The sequence below is a fragment of the Furipterus horrens genome, unplaced genomic scaffold, assembly GCF_987537825.1.
Source record: "Furipterus horrens unplaced genomic scaffold, mFurHor1.1.pri manual_scaffold_6, whole genome shotgun sequence".
Lineage (NCBI taxonomy): Eukaryota > Metazoa > Chordata > Mammalia > Chiroptera > Furipteridae > Furipterus > Furipterus horrens.
Window position 1 is genome coordinate 169,345,851 of NW_028327176.1, and position 18,225 is coordinate 169,364,075.

Below are 18,225 nucleotides of genomic sequence, written 5' to 3' on the forward strand. Positions count from 1 at the left end.
GGTCATGTTTCAACCCTGTCAGGCAGCCAACACCTCATGTGTGAGGCATAGTATGAGCTTGGAGAAGGGGCTGGGAGAGGGTATCAGTTAATGTGCATAAGTACAGAGGGGATCCTTTACCTAAGTCTGGAAGGTCACAGTGACAACTTTGTATTATATTCCAAGGATAAGGGGGTCAATGCCCACCAGCTGGTAACAGGGCATGACACTCTGAGTTTCTTGCTGCTGTGAGCAGATGAGATCTTCAAGGGCAAAGATGGGTAGCAGGGAGCAATGTGCCACCTTAGTCTCAACAAGAGATGGTGCTAGCTTAGACTTGGGTGTGAGAAGTAGAATGGAAGGTAAGTAGATTCAAGAGTTAATTTGGTGGTAAAAAGAATGACTATACTTGTTCATGAACTGACGTTGGAGGATAAGGAAGTGGGTCAGAACCCAAGAGTTCTCCATGGTTTGAGTAGTTGGTTGGGTGATATACTGGGAAACTGGGAAGAGAACTGCCTATGAATGGGGGTGAAAGGAGCAGTGGAAATCAGAAGTTCCATTTTAGACTTACAAAAATGTTTTGCTTGTTTTACCCAAGTGGGTGATTGAGTATTCGGATTTGTAGGTTAAGAGTAGGTCAAAGCGGGAGATACATATCTGGGATTCAGGAGCACGTATTTGGCATTTAAAGCCCCGGGAATGCATGAGATCACTTAGAGAGACAGAACAGAAAAAAAGAGAAGCAGGACTAGAACTTCAGCCTAGGATACAGCAACATTTAGAAGAGTAGGTGACAGTAAAGGAGATGGAGAAGAAGCAGAAATGAGATGTATGTAAAAGAAGTAGAAACATGTGCTTGGATACAATGATCACAGGCTGAACTAAGACTATCTAACCCTGTTGAAGCAGGGGGTAGAGCGTGCACTTAAAAATGCTGTTTAGCTCTAGTGAAAGAAGCAAGTCAAATAAAGGTATATCCAAAGTACTTTATATCTCTCGGATCCCAGTAGGATATAGAAAAGTGGGAGATTCCAAAAAATAAATTTAAAAGAATTAAACATTTAAATGGAGAAGCAAATAAGAATGCAATAATCCATAATAAAATAAAATAGAATTTATGAGTACTCCAAACACAAACCACCAAATTGAAATTAAATCAGCAATTTATCCATGAAAACAAATAAACATTTGCAATGTTACATGGCAGGCATTTTCCTAGGTACTTGGGGGTAGATATATAGCAATGAAACAAAACAGATGTGTTCCTTACCCCTCAAGAAACTTCACATTCTTGTGAGTCTCTATGGTCTAATGTTTATTTTGTACTGTTTTAATCTTTATATGAAAAATGACTTTATAGTAGTCGCTTATAAGTTCACTTATGCCCTCAGTTTCCACATATTCTTTTTTCTATGTGATCTTAAAATCTTCAGTGAATTCCTCTCAGCCACAAGGAGAACGGGGTCAAATTCTTATATGTGGATAAGAATATAATTATACAGCTTCATATCTTTACTTGTTATCCTTCATTTTATCTACGTGCGATGTGTTAATTAGCATGTGCATTTTAGCTATTGGTCTCTGGAATTCAGATTGGAGAAATAAGTGACGTGGAGAACGAAACACCTGGTAGGCAGATGGAGTGAGGCACTCCAGAAGGAGAGTTAGCGTGACAGAGGACAGCAGAGGCATACCGAGTCAGGGACATGGGGGAATGGGTGCCAGAACTGCCTGAGTGGCAGATTGTCCTTGCTACCTTGACCGTCCCCTTCCCCTTCCTAGTTTTCTCCTTTTGCTGGATGGGAATGAGTGCTTCCCTATAAAAGGAAAGACCCCTTAAAATACCAGAGTCCCTCTCTCTAATGCTCTTTTCAGCTACTTTAGAGAAAGTCTGATGTGGCAGGTTAGGAAGCGGTCAGGGTGAAGGGTGGAACAAGCCAGCTTCTTGTAGTATAGAAGAAATACCTTCCAAGAGAAAAAGGATCCTGCTCTTTCTTCTGCTTTCTGGCCTAATTCTTTTAGCCAGGCTTCTTAGGACATTGACAAAGTGTGCAAAGGGTCTGGCGACCATCCCAGTTCATCAATGTCCCTCTTGAGACCTAGCAGCTAGTGCTGTGTATAATTCTTCAGAGATACAATAATTGCTTTAACTATTGGTTAACAAAATTATTTTTACAAAATTAAAATAAAAAAATTATATATCACATTTTCTCTAATCTATCGAGGGAATTTATCTTCAAATGCCTAAAAAGTTTTTTTAGGATGTTCTATGACCCTATCCTCACATGGTGGGGAGGCACACCAACATGGATCTTATGCTTCAGAATTAAGTGAAGGCCATCATTATCTGAATTTTACTTGAGGGGTATACCTTCCCTGTTGTGTGTTTGAAGGACCGCTGCCCCAAACTAGCTTCCTCACTCATCTCCTGGCTGCTATTTGCTCCTGCTGAATTTCTATCCCAGTCCTCACACTGCCCACTTGCGATTTTAAATTCCAGTTCAGTGTGGAACCCTAGTACCTAAAGCTCCCAAGATTGCAGGCCTGTGACACAGTAGGACTTGACAGCGGTTCAGCATGAGCCGCCCCAGGGCATGTCTCAATGGTATGCAGGGTATTTTGAGCTAAAGGCAACCAAGATCCCGAAACTGTGCCTCCCCTTAACTACCTAGAAGAATTTAAATTAGGACTCTGGCCCATGATAAGAGGTATCACCAGAAACAACTTCTTACCTACCTGTACAGTAAGGCAAACCATTAATTACTGAATGTGATCTCTCCCTGCAGTCGCCTTCTGAAGCCCCGAGGTGCCTTGCCTCAGCCCTATCCCAGAAAGTCCCATATCCCTCAATTTCCCTTTCTAGCTCTGAACCTTTCATGCAAGTGGAATCTCTGACTCTCTTATGTATGCGGGGTCCCCATACATATGTATGTAATTAAATTTGATTATTTTCTCTGTCTCCTGTCTATTTGATTACTAGACCAGCCAAAACAACCTTGAGAGTAGAGGAAAGCTTTTTTCCTCAACTTCCACCACAGGTAATTTTCCTGGTGCTATTTTATCACACAAAAGCAATGAAGGAAGACATAAAGAGTGGGCTTTTTCCTGTGTCCACGTTTGATTTGATGATGATAGAAGCAAGACATTACCCTATGGATGCCAGAAAGTAAAGATATCTTTTCCAAGAAGTCTGTTAGGGAGCAAAAGGAAAGACAAAGGCTGTGGCAGGAAAGTGGGGTTTTATATTTGCCTAAATATGACGGGAGAGTTTGGGGCAGCTGGTCGGACTGAGGAGAAGTAGCCAGTGCTACAGGAGAGAACAGGGTGAGGAATGGTAATTAGTGCCTTTTCAGAAAAAGAACAAAACACCCAGGCCTGAAGTCAAACAGTCCGCACTTCATGTTCCTGATGAGGTTCAGCCTTTTCAGTCATTCTGCTCATGGCCTAACTTTACAGGGGCCTTTCCTTGACATCCCCCCATTCTCTAAAAGTGCCAGGAGAAAAGCTCAGCCTTAAGTGGACATCACAGAAGTGGTAATGTCTGGAGATTGTCAACTGGTCCCCATAGGCTGTTGGGTCACACCTACCGCCTGCGTTTTTGCTTTGCTAGAAGGCCAGCAATCTGATGATGCTATGAGGATTTTCACAAGGTAATAAAGTAAAATTGCTCCTGGCAACGATGGGATCACAGCCAGAAGGTGTTATGCAAACGAGAGCACTGAGACCCTCAGTGAGGGCACAGAGGATGGCAGGCCCCCCGGGCCAGAGGCTGCAACCACTGCTAAAACAATAGTTGCATTGTCTGCCCTGCTCACACATGAAACCACAACTAACTGGCATGCACTGAAACACTCAATTTTTCCACAATATTTGCATTTCTGCCTGCTTTCTTTTTCCCCCTTTCTTCCCATATGCCTGTTAGAGCGTATGTACATAATGCACACGCAATACATACTTGCCCTCTGATTAATCCTCCAATAGAATGAAAAAACATGCACACCGGGGTGGGTTTCTTTTTGTTTTGTTTTTTGTTTTTGTTTTGGCAGGCAGCCAGGTAATTATACAGCTTGACCAACTGTGACTATTTCACAACTTCAAAAGACCCCCCCCTATTTCTTCTTTTGCTTGAGGAAAACTTGGAGAAGCCCCCAAATGTCCTTGAAGCTGTGGTCTTTCCTTTCTCTGCTCCTCTTCCCTAAGTACCAACCCATTTTTCAAGAGTCATCTCAGGTGCCACTTCTGTGACAACCACCTTGCTGTGCTTTTTTCTGCTACTCCATCCCCAGCCCCTCTGTGCTTCTGGTGTGCATGCAATGTGTGTTTTCAGGACATCTGTCACTTTTGAAGGCATTCATTCATTTACCTGCTTGTCCTCCCATTAGACCGAAAGTTTCCTGAAGCCAAGAACTCTGCTTAACTTATATCTGTACGCCCACCTCAAGTTTTTGGCACAAGGCAAACACATTTGTTGAGTGGATGAATGAATGAATGAATGATAATGGTACTCCAGAACGCTGACCCTTGCTCTCCTCCTCCACACAGTTTTGTCAGCAGACTAAGGTTAATACCTAGAATTAGGCAACGGTTAGTATATATAACTTTATGCTTACCTAAATGCTTAGCATTTAAACAGTTCATTGTTAGCATTTCTATAAAGTTTTCAGCGCTATTATTATTAGCCTGTTAACATGGAGAGTATTGCATAGACCATAGAACGTTTCATTGTCATTCATATATTTCTATTTTATTAAATGTCAGCCCAGTGCCTCAGCCCAGACTCAGCTCTTATTAGCCCCCTTTCAGTGGGCCAGGTTTCAGTCCCCCTTGCAGTTTCCAGACCATGTGCTCTTTGTGAAAAACGCTGTCCCCGTTTCTGTACTTCTCTTCATCCTGTTCTCCTTCAGGGCATGTCCTTCCCCATCCTTCAGGGTCTAGGGAAGATGCGGCTGAAACACCCCTTCCCTGGCAAAACCTTTCCAGATTCCCTCTTCTTGGTTAGCATGAATCTCTCCTCTCTCTCTTGCCTTCCCACGGGTGGCCTTACAGCGCCTGGGATTATACTTAGTTACCTGGGTTTCCTGCCTTAGGCTGGCAGTTCCTTGAGAGCAGAGGTGTCTGTATGAGGAGAGGGGAGCTATGCTGTACCTGAGGCAAGGTTCACAGGCAGGAGGCGTGAACCTGGACCAGAGAGCTCCCTCACACCATCTCCCAGAGGGCTGTCTCATGAAAGAGAGGAGGAGTGGTGTTTACAAAAGCTGGCAAAGGCCCCAGAGGCTGCCTCTTGTCCCTGGACGTGTGTGGTATCCTGTGGGGTAGTAAGTATTGGGCATGAACCTTTACTTAACCACTCTCCAGCTCCCCTCTCAATTCTTTCTTTAACATACAATGAAACTCAGCCCCACAGAAAAGTTGGCTTCTCTCTGTACCCACTATTGTCTGACCTTTCTCCAGCAACAACAACAAAGACAGACACTTTGCTTTCTTTTTTATTTTTCCCATCCGAGCTATGATTTAGTAGTACTTTCACAGACACACCTTCCTGGAACTAACTTCTTCCAAACTGGGGATATTGTTTAAATTTGCAATATTAGCACTTCCCTGCATCTTGCTGTTTCTAACTATCCTTTTCTGCCTGGTGACAGTTTTTATTCTTTTGTTCCTTCTGCTCTTCCTTCTTTCCTTCCTTCAATGTGAAACTTCGATGAGGATAAAAGTGCTTGTTTCTTCTGTTTTTCGGCAACTAGTTAAGTTCCATTCAGAAAGGATTTTTTTCCCTAGTATTTGGGGGTACTTTTTCTCCCATTTTATTTAAGAATAATTATTTACATGTTAGTTATATATATTCATTTCTTCTCTTCTCCCTATCTCGTCACTTTAATGTGCATCTAAAATAACTTCCCACATTTAGCTTCCCCATCACAGATTTCAGTAATAATTCTCCTCTTGCATTTTTAGTCTCCTCACGCTCTTTACATGTCTCATACAAGTCTGCTTGCATGTGTTCTCAGCTAGCTCCAGCTTCACATGAGCTTACTCTTATCATTAGATGTCCTACATCTCTTTTTCCAAAGTTAACTAAAAAAAATATACAAAAAACAGAAATCAGATGTTTTACAAAATGTAGGTTTCCTGTAAAAAGAAATCTTCAACTGCATGCATTGCCTTTGTATTTAAAACATACTTGCCCCCCACAAAAAACTGAACATATTTGCCAATAACCAGATCTGCTGCATTCTCTTCACCCAGTCCCCACAAATCGGTGGTGATATTTGACTGCAAGAAACCTCAAGCTTGACAAAGAAGCGTTTAGACCATTGTGGTACTTATTAATTAGCAAGCAGACCAAGCTGAGTTTGGTATCTCCCAGAATTCTATTCATTCTTCTGCATCCCGAGAAGGTCGGCTTTTGTCCAGACTTGTCATCATGTGCACAAGGTGGCTGCCACAACCTCCAGCATGAGATTTGCTCAGCCATGGCTGGTGTGGGTCAGTAGATTGAGTGCTGGCCTGCAAACCAAAGAGTCGCTGGTTCGATTTCCAGTCAGGGCACAGGCCTGGGTTGTGGGCCAGGTCCCCAGTTGGGGACAGACGTGAGAGGCAAGCACACATTGATGTTTTTCTCCCTCACTTTTTCCCTCCCTTACCCCATCTCTCTAAAAATAAATAAATAAAATCCTTAAAAATTTTTTTGCTCACAACCAGATTTAAAGGCAAGAAACAATGAAAGAAGGCTTAGGGCAAGACCTCTTTGATTTTATCAGGAAAGAACATTTTCAGAAGCCCCTTGGAAGATGAGGAGGTTCAGGATACCTTGCTCCAAAACAGGGCACCTTGGCATAGTGAATATTTTAAGCTAAAGGATTTTAAGAAAATGGCAGAAGCAGTTCCCCCTGGCCTTCCCCTCACTCTTCCTCCTAAAGCAGGTCATAAAACCCTGTGACAAGCGCACTCCCTATACTAGGAAAAAAGGAATGATCTGATCTCCAAAAAGACACCAAGAGGAATCCAAGCAAACAAGCCTTGCTAAGTTTCCCTGTTTACTATATGTATCTCATACTTCTTCACCTATCACATCTCTGCATCAAATCTGGCGTACAGATACTCAGGTTTAATGATTTCTTTGGGTCTTCTTTTCCTTATGAAGATTCCCATATCTCGTAAAACTTACATTAAATCAACTTGGATGCTTTTCTCCTGTTAATCTGTCTTTGTGGGTTTCATTTTCAGATCCAGCATGGGACCTAAGAGGATTGAGGAAAACTTTGATCTTCCCCTACAAAGTTATGCTAATGTCTCATGGACCAGAATCCGTGGGATCTGCGGTCAAACTTGGCTGTAAGAGACTGAGAATTGATTATCCGAATCTTTTAGTTCCCCAGGTGGAAAAGGCAGAAAAGCAGAAAGAAGTTCCCACAGCTATTAGGCTGGCAGTGTCTGACCACATTCCAGCCACCCGGCTGCAGTTGTAAACACCTCTTAGTCAGACCTGGAGGAGCGATCGCTGTGCACAGTTGCTAGCCACATTTCTGACATTCTAGAACTTATTTTTCTAGTGTGGCTCCATTGGACTGAGGAAGGATTTTTTTTCTTGTCCCCTGACTATGAATAAATAATTATTATCCCTGTATTATTTAAAACAACCTATGGGTCTTTGCTTGTCAAAATGTACATACAAAACTACAACTTCTAGAATGTACCATTTCAGTGGCTCCTCTAGGCTTTGTTGCTTCTTACACTGATTTCATATCCCAAAATGCAATGAGCACTGTCTTTCCTACCTAGCCCAAAGTTGTGATATCTTAGGAGTTGTAGCCCCTGAAGAGACATAAGAAGAGAGGTGATAATGACAACAGAGGATGGGAAGAATTGCACTACGGAGCAAAAACTTCCTACCTTCTCAGAAGGCTCTCGGGGCTATGGAGACGTCTTCTCTTTTTCTGGCTGGTGAGAACTGAGGGATGCGCAGTGAGGGTCTGTGGAAATCTAACAGTTTACCGCCCTCTTTTATATATTACCGCCATGTTTGCATTCTATTTAGGGTTAAGTCTGAACTCATTGGGGACTACGTCTGACTTTAATGCTGTTGTAATTTTTTTCATTTTTTCCCATGTTTTTGTGGGGAGTTTCAATAGACAGTTACAAGGGGTGAATCTGGAGAACAACCTGGCAGCTATCTTACGTGGAGACAACTTCAAGGATGGAGGTTCTCAATGCGTGGGAGACGCGGGGAGCTATGGACATTGCAAAACTGACAAGGCCTTCAAAAAGGATCTTCATCTCATCAATGATTATTGACTGTTGGAAAAAGTAGTAACAAACATACCTGCACTTCAAGTTTTGAACATGCAAATGTGATAGTTAAAAAAAAATTTAAAGTGCTAGTATTTGAATAGTAGCTTTCTGTCATTTCATATTTTGTAATCAATAAATATAAAACTGTGAAAACTATATGAGAATTTGAATTTGTTTTGCTATTTAAAAAGGAGACTGTGTACTCAAAATATGGTTGCTAATCACCCCTAGTCCTTTTTACATTTTTTATGTAGGAAAATGAAATGGGAATGAAATAGTTTTGTAACTCCTGTGGTTACAAAGCTCTTAGGAAGAGCACTTTACTAAAAATAAATACCTAGATGGCTACCAGAGTATTAGGGGGGAAGCCCATAGGCCATGTTGTTAATATACAGGCAGCCTACCGGAAAGAGGGAGAGAGAAAGAGGTGAGCTGTTTTTTACAATATAAAGCAGAATTTTGACAAGGTGTGTGTGAGAGAGAGAGAGAAGGTGTGTGAGAGAGAGAGAGAGAGAGAGAGAGAGAGAGAGAGAGAGAGAGAGAGAGGAGAGAGAGGGAGGGAAAGAGAGAGCGAGAAAGCGAGAGAGAGAATATCTAAAAAAGGCTCAGAAGTAAAGAGAAAAGATCAGAATAGGTTGTCAAGTTGGGGGGTGGGGAGGGGAGGATGGGAACAGAACACAAAGGAAAAACAGGCCAAGAGGTCCGTGGATTTTTTTTTTTTCAGTTGGTTTACAAAATTCCCTAAGGTAGATTTGACAGGAGGATTTTCAGAATGGCCCCAGCTAATATTCAATTGCACTGGAGCCCTCCTCAGATCATCAGTAAAAATCTATGAAGAGCTTGTAAGAATGGGATTTGAGTATATGAAGGAAAGGGGGCTGTAATCCACACATGGACTGAAACAGGGTGAAGACTGGTGTAGGAAGTGAAGAGCAGGAATCCAGTGGGAACAGGAAGTTGGTGCAAGAAGCCATCAGAAAAACCGCAAGTCTCCTGAGGTCTACTGGGTGCGTCTGAGGATAGGAGGACGAGAGAGGAGCAAGGAGTGTGAAGTTAATCTTACAGTTGGGATTGGAACTATTTTTACTTAAATAGTAAAAGGATGATGAACCCAAAAAGCTGGAGGATTTAGAGACATGCAGGTGAGGTTTTCCAAGACTCCCTAATTCTGTCAACACTACCATCGCTTTCGGAAACTTTCTTGATTTTTCTTAAACTGTTATGGTCTCTTTCCAAGAATTCCCCCTCTCATGGTACTAAGCACACAAAGGTTCGTGCTATTGTCCCTGCTTACATCTTCAGATTCCTGTCATCTTCTTTCCCTCTGCAGTTCCCTGAAAGTGCCATTCTCTCTTCTCCAAACTTGTATACAAGCTGATTTCTCTGCTTAGAATGCTCTCTGTAAGCGAATGGGCCTCAGTTATAGTTTCCTGACTCAGCTTAGCAACACTGTCTTCCAGGACCCTTTGGACACTGGCTGAGCTGCCCCTGTGCACTACCATAGTATTATGTATCTGGCCACCTCCTCTATTGCAGGTATTCTGATCTCCTTTCTCTCCACCAATTGCTAATAAGCATATCTGCACTGCATGGGGGTCTCTTGTTCACCATTGGACCCAGGGTTTACCATCATGTTTGAATCCTAGTAGACTCTCAAAATTTGTTAAAAAATTGTCTTATAATTATTTAGATTCTTACCTTTCTGGTGAGTTGGTAAAACCTATAGACATGAATAATGCCTTAGATTGTTTTTTTACCCTGAAATATCCAGCACTGCACCTATCAATAAGTATTGCTGAATTAAAATGCTCCCTAGTTAAGCTGAACAAACACTTCTTCACTAATTTACACATTTAACAATTTAGCATGTATGATGTGCCAGCACTGTCTTGGGTGGACAGTGCAGTCAGCAGGGTGGTTATTGTGAGCATTGTGTTGAGGCATTTTCTAGGTTACATCTGGATTTGGTGGCACAAGATGGTGGCACTTGTGCCACATGCATGGGATCCCTGATGGAAATGCAGAGAAAAGGCATAATGTTTCTTCTTATGAATTGCACAGTACTTCCCAAGCATCTGCAATTGACTCAGAGCTCTGATAAATCCAAGAATATATATTTTACCTGGGAATTTACAATTTTATAGAAAAAGACATGTTACATGTACAATTAGGAAATTAGCTAAAATACAATGCAATAAAGTTCTGAGAGGACTGTTACTGGGTAACCAAATTCACAGGTCAGATTACAGAACGGAGCAGGAAGTAGACTTTAGTGCTGGATGGTTGGCCAAGTGAGCAAAACCCTAGATTGGATATAGGATACTGAGGTATGGATTTCTATGCTGCCCCCTAATATCTATGCTACCTGGAGCAAGTCACTTTGCTACTCTCTAGGAGGGACCTGGGCTTACTGGTGAAGGTACAGTCTGGAATCAGGGTGCCTGATTAGTTTACAGCTAGACTTTGATGTGTCTGTTACCCTTTCTGTTCCTCGTGTCCTCATTCCTAAAATAAAGATAATCATATTACCTACTTTATAAAGTTGTTATGAAAATAAATGAGATAGAGGAGTACCTGGTGCATGGTAGTAAATGCTTAATAAACATTAGCTGTTGCTCTCCCTGCCTCAGTTTCCTTATCTATGAACTGGGGGTAATATTGCCTCATTAGATTGTTGTAAAGATAGGATGTGAAAATAATAATAGAAGTTCTTGGCCCACAATCATTCAACAAAAATTTGTTTGCTCTGAATGATGAGTAAAGGCTCTATAACATGGAAGTAAAACTTTGAACTAGTTTCTCTTACTGATAGCAAAGAAAGTGAAATGTACCTTGTTTCCAGCATTAAAACTATGTCTTTTTATACATTCTCAAATTCCTTTGTTTTTGGTAGTACCTACATAATTAGGCCTACAGCATGAAACATTTTTCCTGTGATTCTGTCTCGGGATTTCTATAATTCGTTTCCCAATGGAAATGAAACACTTCATTAATTTGGGAATGCACTCTCACTGTATAAATTAAGTTGATTCTAATTGCAAATTTCCCTCCCATTCTTAAAAAACCATGCACATCTGGGGCTGAGATACCATTTCAGGCAGGTTACGAAATGAGCATTGCACATAGTTCCCGACTCCAACTTCCATATGCTGTGGCAACAGGTGTGTGCAGGAGCAAGACATTTTGAATAAAGTAATACATAGTTAACAGTCCCAGAGCCTAACAATGCCAGGCCAACCTGAGTCATAAGTGTTTCTGAGAAACAACTACTTCCAAGGGAAACACAATTTAACAATTTAAAGGTAAATTATGCTTGATTTACTTAAGGAAAAAACATTCCTATAAGTTAAATGAAAGACTCCATTTTTCTTCCTGGTATAAAGTGAGTCATTGTTCAAGAAGAATGAAACCTTCTAAAATAAGAATAATGTAATAAATTTCTTTAGTAATTTATTATGACCTCTACTTAAGTTGTATAGAAAAATTGTATATTGCTGAGGCATATCCAGTTAGCAAATGCATAAATGAGTGTGCTGTGGCATAGGATGCAAAATGATCCCATTGAGCCAAAATAAAATATTAATTTATGATTTACTGTAAATGTAATATATTTGACTCCAACTTTCAGCTGGGAGGTATTTGGGGGAGATTTCAGGTTTTCTGCCCTTAACTGAGATTGGGTATTCTTTGAGGGAAGATAGGATGGGAAATCATTCTTATCTGGGCTTTGGTCTGAGGGGAAAATGGGTTTGGTACCACAAAGTATGCCTTTTGTAATGTTGATTATCTTAAGCTGGCTAGTTTTAAGAAAATCAAGATTCAGAAAAAAAAAAAAAAAGAAATCTTTGACCTTCCCCCTAATTGCCTAAAAGAATTTAGAGCGAGGACCTGATCCAGGAAGTGAGCTACCACTAAAAACAGCTACAGTTTCATAGGAACTAGTGTGATAGACCGAGAGGAACTTAGCAAGGCCCCTTGGGTCAGTCTCCTCTGTGTCTCACTGTTAAATATGGCCCAGCAAACACTTATTTACCAAACATTTGCTCTTCATCTCCATGAGCATTGCCGTCCTGCCCTGCGGTGTCCCAAACCACAATATCCCTCGCCCTCCTTAGCTGAAGATGGTATATAAGCTTCTGCTGCCTCATCTGTCCTCTAATCTCATATTCTTATGGGGTCCCTGTGTGTACATACGTAATAAACTTGGTCATTTTCTCCTGCTAATCTTTTTCATGTTACAGTAGTTTGATTATTGGTCCAGGTGGAACTTAGAAAGATAAGAGAAATAACTCCTTGGAAATAAGCCCATTCCCCCTTTTCCTCTTTTCTCACCACCATAACTTGGTGTCCTTGTCCATGGTTTTCATTTCCTTCTTTTATTCAATAACTCATCCTCTTGGGAAAGACTGTTTATGAGAAACAAAACTAAACTAGGGAGCCTGGACCCTGCTCAGTTGAGGAATCTTATAGAACCAGTTTGTGCTAATAAAAGGTGAGTAAATAGCCGCGTCAGCTCTTAGAAGCCCAAGTTAATTGCGCTCCAATGGAGGGAGGTTTGGAGCTCTCAGAATTTTTTCAACCCAGAGGCTAAAAAGTACGTAGGTTCCTCCCATTGACAAAATGCTACCTATAAAACTAGATTTAAGAGCTAACTATTCTGGAATGAAAAATATTATCTCACACACCCACCAGCAATTAAAAATTGCGTTTTTAATTGGCTGATTTATCTTTGATATATAGCTGTAAATTGCAGTTTCCTCAGGCAGCTTCAGGGTAGACTCAAGGTATTTTTTATTCTGTTTTTACCAGCTACTTATAAGATCTAGATCACTAGAACGTAACCCCTTGAGTATTCACAAAGAATGTCTTAAGGGATCACATTACGGTCCTATCAGCTACCATCAGGCATGTTCTTGGGATCTCCAGGCCTCAGTTCCTGCTGGCAGTCTTACTGAAAGAAGAGTAATGGTCAAAATAATTAACAACTAGAACATGAGCACTCACCTATGAGCATAGGCATTTACTGTAAAATCAGTCCACACACACTGATGTCTGCCAGCTAACTTTAGTCAATGCAGGTCAGCAGCACTTCCTGCAGCTCCTTGGCCTGCCTTCATCCATGTTTATTTTTTTAATTAAAATATAGTCACACCTCGGTACTCAGAACTTGTCAAACCCTGTACTTGTCAAATTTTGATGAGAAAAAAAATGTTTCAGTACTTGGTGCTTGCCTGGGACTCATTGCATTTGCTAGAACTTGTGAGTCACAATGCCACCTCACAAGAGAAAATGCTTCACATTGTCATTAGGTACTCATTGGTTACCGTACTCATCACAAGTTCTAGAACGAATTACCAATAAGTACCGAAGTACCACTGCATTTTTAAATATTTTTTTAAAGCTTTATTTATTGATGAGATAAAGAGAGAGAGAGAGAGAGAGAGAGAGAGAGAGAGAGAGAGAGAGAGAGAGAGAGAGAGAGGCATCACTTTGTTCCATCTATTTATGCATTCATTGGCTGATACTTGTATGTGCCCTCACCAGGGATTGAACCTGCAACCTTGGCATATCCGAATGATGCTCTAACCAACTGAGATAGCTGGCCTGGGCTGCCTTTGTCCATGTTCATCAGGATCTACCACCACAGGTTCCCACCAATGTGTGTCTGCTACCGCTGTGGCAGGCAAGAGGTGGTCTGTGGCAAGTAGTAATCTCTCTGCCCTTTTTTGGTGACATTACCTTAAAGGGGAATAAGAGCTTTTGAAGATCCAGGTGAGACAAACCCCACCCATAGATTTCCTGAAACAGCTCCCACCATGTTTAGAGCCTTCTGCCTTCCTAGATCTTGGAGAAGCCATGTGCCCAGGCCTTAGAGTCATGAAAAGCCTCAAGTGTAGACTTTTGGTGTGATTTCTGAGGGAGATTCAAAGTACAGTCAACAAGAGATAAGTGACTGAAGTGAGCGGGGGAGATGGTTATCTTTAAATCTGGTCTTATTTCCACACAGAAGAGTCTGTAAGTCCCACAACTTCACGTGTCTATAAAGCCTGTCACGTCCTTGGGAATGTCAAGCTACACACAAGAATTTGTTTTTGTTGTTATCAGACATTAATTTGTTTAATACATGTTTTTAAGACACAATAGTTTTTGTCATGGGTTTTGTCACTTTGTTTTGAATGTAGGGAAAGCCTGCAGAACTGGGAAGGGCCCCCAGCTGGGTCTTCCAAAGTGACTGGTATGTTGTTGGAATTGCTCCTCTCACAGCTGACTCTGTTATTAGGTCCAGCTGGTTGGCCTGGTTTTCTCTTCTCTGGGGTTTGCTCAGTGTGATCCCCAACCAGGAGCCTGCCTGCTCAGGGCTACAAGGAATGGGAGGGAGCAGAGGCAGACAGGACACAGGGCCTTCCTTTCTCTACCTCCCCTCTTTCCACTAGAGTGGGCCATGGTTACCTGTCTTATATACTGACCACCTATCTACTGAGCTTCTATTTGTAAAATTTCACAGCTTTAAATGCATTTGAGAATGCCTTACAGTATTTATGTGAGTAGCAGAGGTATACATTTGCTAAATCTCAGACTGTAGCATCTAAAATTTTGTAGGGTCTTAGAGAGCATGAAGTGCAACTCTTTCTGCTGGATCTGTGAGCCCAGTTCTTGAGATCTGGGTTTCCAGTGCGTTCAGCAGCTGGCCTGCAGCACTGAGAACCTATACTCATGCAATGCATACTGTTCTTGGTTTCTGACCTTCAGGGCAGATCCAAGAGAAAAAAGCAGTGCTGGTGGGGTGTAGGGGGGCTTGAGGAAACCCTCCTGCTAGCCAGTTGTGTGAATCATGAAATTCAAAGAGCCTGGAAGACCCAGAGTCTGACATGGAGGAACAGGTATTAGACCTGGGCCAGCGGTGGCCAGGGTCAGCGTTGGCCAGGGTCAGCGTTGCTCCAGCCACTGCATGAACCTGGGCCAACCACACATCTTCTGGCCTCATGTGCTTTTTGGTGAGACACTCCAGGACACCATGTCTCTCACTTCGCCTATATCTTTTGTCGACTCTAGGCACCAGGATTTCAAATTGAGTTCAACGCTGCCCTTTAGAATCAATTATAACTGATTCTATGAATACTGAAAAATTCACTAAAAATGTACCCACTTTGAGTCATAGATTTTTGAAAATGAATTTTCAGTTCATTAGTTTCTAGTCACTGAAACAATGCAGTCTTTACAGTTTAAGGGGAGTTGGTGGAGGAATAACTGCTAATACTTTTCATTGTGTGTAAGAGCATTAAGGGAGTGCAATCACAGAGCTTAGGAATTTTGTTTTGTTTCATTTTTCAGTATCTCAAATGATTTAATTACCTTGTCTTGAACTGTATAACTCACTCCTCTTTGTGCTTTAATTGTTCTACCTAGGACTAGACAAGGACTTGCTACCTTCAAATACAAGAATAGTATGATCAATCATTAAGCCTATTTTCAATACTCTGAATGAAACTGTGGAAATTTAAAAATATAAATAATTCAAAAGGAGTATTTGTCAATATTACTCCATTAAATCTCAACATCTTCATAAAACAGACTAAAATATAATCTCAATAGCCAAGGTTAAGTAACTTGTCAAAACCACAGAGTGAGTCTGTACTACACATTCATTGTATACACACACACACACACACACACACACACACACACATATATATATATATATATATATATATATATATATATGTATGTATAAATTGCCTTTGGGTACCAAGAGATGTTCACAACTTAGAAAAATTATTAAAGTAAAAATAAAATGTTTATATTCATCTAAATGTAAAGTATACATAGCACAAATCAAAGCTGTATTCATTTAAACTTTTAGAAAACATTTAGGCTTCCTCTTCTACATAATAAAATTTAATTTAAAAGATAATGTAGAGTATTCATTTATCATTTCTTTTCAACATAAACAGTTGCACTTGAAACTAAAGTTTGTGCATGTATTCATTTAACCTTTGCAAATATACACACATCTTAACTGTTCTCGGGATAACTATGAACTTGTGTGATTTAACCTACTCAGAATACACTGTGCCTTCAAAGCCTATCAAAATTAAAAAGTCAATTTTTAGCTATTACAGCAGAGGTACCTCCAGAAAAAAGTTTCTCTTTATCTTCTTTGTATCATTATCACTGGCAATATTTTAGTTCACCTTTTTTGTTAATGTCACTGCCTCAGCTTGTCCTTCAGCTCAATCCTGAGAAGTTCAACTACAACCTTGTAACTTTCCCTTTACACCCCAATACAAATTTCCCTTGCCTGCTGTTAGACTCAGGACTCACAGAACACACTTAGGAGATAGCTCTACTTAAGCCAAAGCTGGGCCATATTGAAAGATGACCCCAGTTATTATTCATTCTGGACTGGAAGTGGGAACTCAAGAGAAGGCTGAGCAAGGAGCAGGTCAGGGAAGAATGACAGCTTTTCATCCCCCCAGGACATACAACTCCGTGCCTCCAAGAGGGAGGAGGGAGGTCCAGGATGGTAGAAGATTGAATTCCAAGATCAGACAAACCCACAACTTAAGAGTAAGTGGATAGATCCATTCCAAGGTGTTTGGTGTTTTGGATTATTCATGACATTCCAATATATGGCCTGGGAATGTATTACATAGTTAGGAGGAGCAGAGTTGAGGAAAGCAATAGGAAGGAGAGAATTATTTGTGTTTGACTTCATTTCATACTACCATTTGTCGCTATTCTTTAGAGAACTGAATGTATAGGAAGAGGCAGCTAAAGTGTGCAGTGTGTTCGTGGGAACTGTAAATGTGGAAGTGGAGAAAAGCGTTTGGTGCAGCAAAGATAACTGAAATGAATTAAAAATTTCTAAATTTCACCTCTCAGAGAAAAAGAATTAAACCTCAGTTCAAAAGGCTGCTTTTAAAGAAAGCGGGAGCAAGGAAGCCACGGTTTGCGACTCCAAATAGAATAAAGCTCTAATTCAATACAAACAAGATACTGAAAATTTAAAAACAAAGTTGTGTTCATTGATTGTGTAACTAATAATTTTATGAAGCCTACTTAAGCTGATTTTAAAAGCAGTTGTTAGAATGTCCACTTGTTACAGATTCTTATTTGTGAAAACAGATGAAAAACTGTGTGTGTGCATATATGGGTGCGTGTGTGTTTACACATGTGACTATCTTGCGGGTCGATCGTGCCAAAATGAAAAAAAAAATTTACACATCACATTGTCAGCATAATCAATGGGACCCAGCTTAGCAGTTGTGGGACTTCAATCTTCACAGTATAGCTCCTTATCACTCCCCCCACCAGATCCTGTCTCCTTCGCTCCATGCACCTAACATGCTCACGTGTACACAGGCGCGCGCGCGCACACACACACACACACACACACACACACACACACACACACACACACACACACACACACGAGTGAGACTCGAGTTCAGCTCGCTTCTCTAGCGGATCACCGGAGCCCGTCTGCCTCACTTTACCTCTGGCCCAGGGAGGATGCGGGCCGCCGCGGGCTCTTTCGCTGCCATCAGTCTCGGCTGGTCTCCCCTTCGGGTTCAGGCGACCGAGGGCCTCTGTGTGTTCAACAGGTACCATGGTAGAAGTTACAGCGGTTCCCTCGGCACCAAACCACCCCGACTCCCCCCCGTGGCAACAGTGGTCACTTTCCTCATGGTCGCATGCTTAAGAAGGGGGAAAAAAAAAAAAAAAACTTCAGGCAAAGCCAATGTGATTTGTGACCAACTTTGTTGCTATTTCCGAAGGCTTTGCCCTTTTCGGTGACACAGGCTGTTGCTATTCCAAGCAGCCTATCAGAGGCAGTGGGAGGGCCATGTCTCCGAGGACTGTTTGTGCCTTCAGATGTGGAGTTGGGCGCAAGGGGTTAACAAGCCGCGGAAGAAACGGAGCTCCGACGCTGCTTGTGGCTGTGAACGC

At 41.4% G+C, this 18,225-nt stretch overlaps 1 protein-coding gene across 1 annotated transcript in view; it reads right to left on the reverse strand.

Moving 5' to 3' along the window:
• Nucleotides 1-17,989, reverse strand: part of SLC2A12 (solute carrier family 2 member 12) — a 50,797-nt gene extending 32,808 nt beyond the window's left edge. Inside the window, exon 1 of the mRNA XM_090279872.1 lies at nucleotides 17,772-17,989. Within this exon, the coding sequence (XP_090135998.1) occupies nucleotides 17,772-17,886 (115 nt within the window). The 5' untranslated portion in view covers nucleotides 17,887-17,989. The remainder of the gene's footprint in view (nucleotides 1-17,771) is intronic.
• Nucleotides 17,990-18,225: the final 236 nt, after the last annotated feature.